This window comes from Pygocentrus nattereri, chromosome 2, assembly GCF_015220715.1.
Source record: "Pygocentrus nattereri isolate fPygNat1 chromosome 2, fPygNat1.pri, whole genome shotgun sequence".
Taxonomy (NCBI): domain Eukaryota; kingdom Metazoa; phylum Chordata; class Actinopteri; order Characiformes; family Serrasalmidae; genus Pygocentrus; species Pygocentrus nattereri.
Window position 1 is genome coordinate 13,629,213 of NC_051212.1, and position 7,309 is coordinate 13,636,521.

The 7,309-nt window shown below is 38.2% G+C and overlaps 2 protein-coding genes across 2 annotated transcripts in view; both read right to left on the reverse strand.

Annotated features, from left to right (window-relative positions):
* Nucleotides 1-1,900: 1,900 nt before the first annotated feature.
* Nucleotides 1,901-4,128, reverse strand: LOC119265400 (GTPase IMAP family member 9-like). Its single transcript, XM_037545858.1, has one exon. It carries the CDS (start codon nt 4,106-4,108, stop codon nt 3,077-3,079), a length of 1,032 nt encoding a protein of 343 aa, XP_037401755.1. The 5' UTR covers nt 4,109-4,128; the 3' UTR covers nt 1,901-3,076.
* Nucleotides 4,129-6,481: 2,353 nt separating this feature from the next.
* Nucleotides 6,482-7,309, reverse strand: part of LOC108436867 (GTPase IMAP family member 1-like) — a 7,849-nt gene continuing 7,021 nt past the window's right edge. The window contains exons 3-4 of the mRNA XM_037534522.1: nt 6,971-7,230; nt 6,482-6,830 (exon numbers count right to left, since the gene is read on the reverse strand). Coding sequence (XP_037390419.1) covers nt 6,482-6,830; nt 6,971-7,230 — 609 coding nt within the window. The remainder of the gene's footprint in view (nt 6,831-6,970; nt 7,231-7,309) is intronic.

Genomic DNA, 7,309 nt, shown 5'->3' on the forward strand with positions numbered 1-7,309 from the left:
GCAAGGCTGACCCTTGTGACGGAAAAGAGAATTCAACTGTTGACCAACTGGGATTAAAACAAATGAACAAATCCTGTTGCAAGTGCGCGGGATGGAACAGAGTATAATACAGGCTTTTGGAGTAGAATACAGTCTTTTGGAGTACAATACAGGTATTTGGAGTATAGTAATTTTAGCTTTAGCACACATTATTACTGCTCACTCAAAACCTTAGAAGTTGCATTTATTGCTAGTGATAATAAAGCACATTTAGTTTCATGCGTCTGTCCAGGGTGTATCCTGCCTTCCACCTGATGACTGCTGGGATAGGCTCCAGCACACCCCTCGACCCTGAGGGAGAAGCGGTTTGTAAAATGGATGGATGGATGGATGGATGGATGGATGGATGGATGGATGGATAGTTTCATGTAAGTTATTTCACTCACAGCTCAGTGAAGAAAGCAGACAAATTCTGTTGCATTGAATGGCTCAGAGTTCTGCGTTCAACTCTGTTTCTTTTTCTCTTGGTGTCTGCAGTGACATTTGTTTCTAGCAGTATCTGAGCTCAGGTCTGTCTTTTTCTCTAAGCTATTGGTAACTAGCAAAGATACTTTCTCTAGATTGACAAAGCACTTCTTGTAAGTCGCTCTGGATAAGAGTCAATAGCACATTGATTAGAAAAGCACAGAGAAAATATTTGAAGACCGGTGGGCAGAAGACAGAGGGGCAGATTAGCAGTAAAAAAGGGTCAGAGAGAGCCCCCTTGTGGAATTAACTGGAAAAGCAGCACAATTTGCTTTACCAGCTTATCAGAATATTAAGCCTATTCAGATCTCTTTGGTTAAACTCACATGCTGACAACCAACTTTACATTAACCATGAATATAGAAATTCATATCTGCAGCAAGTTTCTCCAATTTAAAACGTATGGCAGTTTAGATGATATGATGATGTTCTAAAGTAGCTGTCATTACATTCATCTACACTGCAAAAAAAATCTTGGAGAGTGAAAACATCTTAAATCTAGTCAACGCATTTAATATTTCTCATTACGAGGTGGCTGTAAGAATATGATAAGATTATTCTAGATGTTCTAATGTTTCTAATTTTATCTAGAGAAATAGTCTTATTGTATTTGCAGATAATCTTGCTTGTTTAGAGAAATAGAGTAAGTGACTTTCACAAGCTGAAATTTGGTTAGATCATCTTAAAATGTTCTTAGATCTCATAATGAGAATTAACAGACATACAGACCAGATTTAAGATGATTTCACTCAAATAGATATTTTGTCGTTTATACAGTAATGTCTTGGTCATTGTTGTAGTTAAACTGTTCATATTTTCAGATTAAGATATTTAAATTATTATTTATTTCAGTAGTTAAATGTCTACACATGTCTACAGCATAATTTTTCATAACATCTAATGCGATATGTCAGCACATCCAGCATGGATTATGGATTTACTTTACTGTCCCTACAGACTCAAAACAAAATAAAAGAAATTCTCAACAAATCAATCAGTAACTGTTTTTGACCTGATGTTGCCTATGATGGATTAAGAAGACATATATTCTATTATATAGATATAGAGATTGCCATGGCATTGGAAAGTAAGTAATAAATAGCTGTGAGAGTTTGTACCTTATCCAGTAGTCTCGTACTCTGTGTACATTTTTATACAGTTTAAAAAGACTGGTAGAGCTGTTAAACACAAGGATTAATCAAAACAAAATTATATGTTTTGGATTACTTTGATTGCAAGGAGCAAAAAATGCAAAAAAACTTCTTAGACTGAACTTTGGATGTTTGGACAAAAACTGAAAACAAATGCTACAATTTCTGTGTTTTGGGGACGGATAAAACACTATTCATTCTCGTGAGCGGGAGGTTGTAACACAAAATAAAGACCAACACAAAAGTTTGATTAAAGCCAAACATTTATATTCATTTTTTTTTACTTTACGTTTCATCATACCAAGTATCTTTATAGTACATGGACATACAATATATAAATCAACATGACAAGAAAAAGATTAGATGGCTTCAGGGTGGGCTGAGGCAAAAACAACAAACAAAATCAAACCTACCACCTCACGATGGTTCCTTTCCTGATCCAAAACAAAAGAAAAAGAAAATACAAACATCTTCCCTAACTCACTGAGTGTAAAACAGGAGAAAACGTTATCAAATAAAGAGCACCCACCCCTACAGCACCTATAAGTCTTGGTTAACATTAGTAATTGTACACAGAGCTCAGCTTCCAAAGACAGAATTAAAAAGCCAACTAGCTTAGAAGAAAGATCTATAAATGTCAAGGCAACCCTTCAGTAATCCATAGTAGTCAGTTTAAATCCAAATGTCCAAACTTAAAATCCATTTATCCAAAAGATGGCAATTAATGACCTACTAGGCTATTAATACATTAAAACAGACAACAAGAAGCAATCAAAGGTCGAAACAGACATGGCCGCACGGTGTTGCCCGAGTGGGGCACACTGGCCAGGCGCTGCTCCTTGGTTGAGGATTTTCAATGATACATCATAGTCAAAGACCAAGAAGCATGAGCAAACGACGCATGGGCCATCCCAAAATCAGAAGGTCAACCTGGTAGAAAAATATTGAACAGAAGAAAAAAGGAAAAAGCAAAAAGGGGCAATACCAGACCACAATAATGACATGTTTCAGTTATTGTAGAACACATTCCGATGTCACTGGTTTTCTGTAAAGACTGGAAGCTATAATAAAAAAAATAGGTGGACAGACTAAACACTATAGAACTCAATATTATATTTAGCTGTTGCAGCTTCTGTGTAATCTTCTGTTAAATGCAAGTTTTCTTTATGCTTTTTTATGTTGCTGAAATATTAATAACATAATCACAGTTTTAATAATTGATGGTTGGGTTCTGATTTCTACACAGTACTGTTTGAGTAATCAAAGCATTCTACACAGGTGTGATGATATGAAATTACATTAAACTGGTTCTTTGGGTGGTTTAAATGTATTAACAAACACCAGTTTGCCACATTCAAGCTTTTTTAGGAAAAACAATCTAATTATATCCTCTTTTTTTTAATTGTTGTTTTTCCAATAACCTAAATTTTCTGAAATCTTTTGATGAGCTGTTCAATCTTTTCATACTCCCAGACCACCTTAGCTGATCTCTTCATTGCTTCAGTCAGAGTCTCTGCCCCCTCTACAGCTTTATAACCTACACATCCTCCTACTACTGCCCCTGCTACTGACCCAGCTATTATTGCTGACCCAAACACACAAGCAGCTGCTTGTGGTGGCACTACATGTGCCGCTTTATAAGACACATATAATGCTGCTCCAAAGCCAAGCAGAGCACCTAGCAAAGCCCCTACTGTCACCCCAACTAATCTCACTGACAGTTTTGTATGCACTCTTTGTTTTGCTTGTTGTATTACATTGTTGACATCTTGTGAATCTTCATTGTTATTCCTGATAATGTTCTCACATTCTACTTCTATTGCTCTGTTGACCTCCTGCAGTATCTCATTACTGTAGCACAGTCCTCCATTCTTCCTCACCATCTCCTCTATGGTCTTCAGTAGCTTCTCTACCTGAACTCTGTTGTTTCTGTACTCATCCTGCTGCTGATTCCAGTATTTATTATCAATTACATGAACACGACCTCCACACTTATCTACCAGACCCTGTAACTCTGTGCTCTGTTTCACAAAGTCTTCAATCCTCTGGTCTTCAGAGAGCTGATCACCATGGGTAAAGAGGACCACTGCATATTTTAAAGCTTCCTCTCCAAATGCAGCTGTTAATTTGTTCACAATTTCCTTCTCCTGATCTGTGTATCTTCCAACTCTGAGCACAATCACGAAGGCGTGTGGTCCTGGTGCACACTCAACAATACAGCGCAGCATCTCAGACTCTAATTCTTTTTCAGGAAGACTTGTGACAAAAAGTCCTGGTGTGTCAACCACTGATATTTCCTTTTCATTGATGAGCTTTGTTCTAGACTCACATTTGTGGGTTTCTGAGATGGATGAATGTCCAATGGGGAATACGTCTTCATTTAGTATTGTGTTCGCACAGCTGCTTTTTCCATCTCCTGTTTTTCCAAGAAGCACAATCCTCAGGTCATTCATAGCTCCTAGAAAGAGACACAGAGGCTCTACAGAATTAGATTTGTTGTTTGGGGGTTACTGTATTGATGGCTTGAGCACATTTTCTGCAACTTTTTTTTTTAAACAACAGTGTCCATATGACAAACTGCACTGAAAGATGAAAAGATTTAAAATGAAAACTTTTAAAAAATGAGTGAACTGATTGTGTCAATGACTGCACATATGACCAGGCATAACATTATGACCACCACATTCTACAGTTACAGTTTCACAATTACAGACTGTAGTCCATCTGTTTCTCTGATACTTTGTTAGCCCCCTTTTACCCTGTTCTTCAGTTCTTCATTTTGCAATCAAGTTCTGTGCTTTAATGAAACAAAAACGTAACTCCCTGGCTCCAATAAACAAAGGTATGTTTGAAGAAAAAGGAGAAACATTTCAAGAAAATAATAATTTGCCAGCTGTTAAGCATATAGGGGTGAATTGTGCTTTGCGGTTGTGCAGCAACCGGTGATAACAGCAAATATTGTGGACAGCAAAGAAAAGATTCCATTAAATTTCAACAAATCCTTTCCATTTATGTTTCAAAGTCAGTGAAAAAACTGAAGATTAAAAGAGGTTGAAGATCACAACGAGACAATGATTTAAAACATCCATCAAAATTAACAATGAACTACTTAAAGGAACAAATATTAAAGTGTTAAGGGAGACACAGAAAAAAAGAATCGCTTGTACTTGAATTAAATTAAATAGTTGTTCACAAAATAATTTAAATTGAATGAAATTGAATGAAACTCAAATATATGTAATAAGAAAGAAAGATAAAATAAAACGAAAGATAAAATACATACAACCCCAATTCCAATGAAATTGGGACGTTGTGTAAAACATAAATAAAAACAGAATACGATGATTTGTAAATCCTTTCTAATCTATATTCAATTGAATACACTACAAAGACAAGATATTTCATGTTCAAATGGATAAACTTTATTGTTTTTTGCAAATATTCACTCATTTTGAATTTGATGCCTGCAACACGTTCCAAAGAAGTTGGGACAGGGGCGTGTTTACCACTGTGTTACATCACCTTTCCTTTTAACAACACTCAGTAAGCGTTTGGGAACTGAGGACACTAATTGTTGAAGCTTTGTAGGTGGAATTCTTTCCCATTCTTGCTTGATGTACAACTTCAGTTGCTCAACAGTCCGGGGTCTCCATTGTCGTTTTTTGCGCTTCATAATGCGCCACACATTTTCAATGGGAGACAGGTCTAGACTGCAGGCAGGCCAGTCTAGTACCCACACTCTTTTACTACGAGGCCACGCTGTTGTAACACGTGCAGAATGTGGCTTGGCATTGTCTTGCTGAAATAAGCAGGACATCCCTGAAAAAGACGTTGCTTGGATGGCAGCATATGCTGCTCCAAAACCTGTATGTACCTTTCAGCATTAATGGTGCCTTCACAGATGTGCAAGTCACCCATGCCATGGGCACTAACACACCCCCACACCATCAGAGATGCTGGCTTTTGAACTTTGCGCTGATAACAATCCGGACAGTCCTTTTCCTCTTTGGCCTGGAGGACACGACGTCCATGATTTTCAAAAACAATTTGAAATGTGGACTCGTCAGACCACAGGACACTTTTCCACTTTGCATCAGTCCATCTCAGATGAGCTCGGGCCCAGAGAAGCCGGCGGTGTTTCTGGGTGTTGTTGATATGTGGCTTTCACTTTGGATGGCAGAGTTTTAACTTGCACTTGTAGACAGAGCGACGAACTGTGTTCACTGACAGTGGTTTTCTGAAGTGTTCCTGAGTTCCTGCAGAGATTTCTCCAGATTCTCTGAATCTTTTGATGATATTAGATTAGATTAGATTAGATTAGATTAGATTAGATTAGATTCAACTTTATTGTCATTGTGCAGAGTACAAGTACAGGGCCAATGAAATGTAGTTAGCATCTAACCAGAAGTGCAATATATAACATTATTTACATAAAGTGCGGTGGTAACAGTGACCAGTGCATAAATATAACTGTTATATACATGTGTATAAGTGAAATGTGAAATATGTAATATAAAATATGAGACATACAATATAAAATATACAGTGTTATATATGCAGTGTTATATGTATCTATCTATCTGTGTATTAAGTTTATATACAGGAATGTACATATTGAATATATAGTATATAATATACATATATACAACACATACATAAAGTGAGATATGCAGTAATATGAATGTAGGTTATTATATACACATGCGTATACAAATATAGACATGTAGATGTAATAGATACTGTACAGATCAGGGAGCAGCAATACAAAGGAAAGTTGTATGAATGAAGTATATCATCAGTGCAGAAGGTGTAGGAATTGCAGTTTTTTAAAGTGACTGTGTAGCGTTCATCAGGATAACCGCCTCAGGAAAAAAGCTTTTCCTAAGCCTGCTGGTGCGGGAGCGGAGGCTCCTGTAACGCCTGCCAGATGGTAAGAGGCTGAAAAGTCTATGATTTGGGTGGGTAACATCTTTGATGATGTTTCTTGCCCTGCCCATGCAGCGTTTGTAGTATATGTCCTCGATGGTGGGTAAATCGGTGCCTGTGATGCACTGCGCCGTTTTTACTACCCGCTGGAGTGCTTTGCGGTCAGCAGCACAGCAACTGCCGTACCATACGGAGATGCAGTTGGTGAGTATGCTCTCAATGGTACAGCGGTAAAAGTTCACCAGGATCCTGGGAGACAGGTGAGCTTTCTTGAGGCTCCGTAGAAATTAAAGGCGCTGCTGCGCCTTTTTGATGAGGACGGAGGAGTTCAAGGACCAGGTGAGATCAGGGTGATGTGTGATGAATGGAGATTGCCTAATTTAACAGACTGGGGTCTGTTAGTCAGGAAGTCCAAAATCCAGTTGCAAAGTGATGTGCTGATGCCCAGATGGTTGAGCTTGGATATCAGCATGGACGGGATCACTGTGTTAAATGCTGAACTGAAATCAATGAAGAGCATTCTCACATATGAGTTCTGACAGTCCAGGTGGGTCAGTGCAGTGTGTAGTGCTGTGGAGATGGCGTCCTCAGTGGATCTATTGCTCCGATATGCGAACTGGTGTGGGTCCAGCGTAGCAGGTAGGCAGAACTTCAGGTGGGAAAGAACTAGTCTTTCAAAGCACTTGGAGATGATTGGGGTGAGTGCAACAGGTCGGAAGTCATTCAGG

Bases quoted from the DNA above. Each gene is read 5' to 3' on its own strand.
- LOC119265400 (XM_037545858.1), bottom strand. From the start codon at position 4,108: ATGAATGACCTGAGGATTGTGCTTCTTGGAAAAACAGGAGATGGAAAA.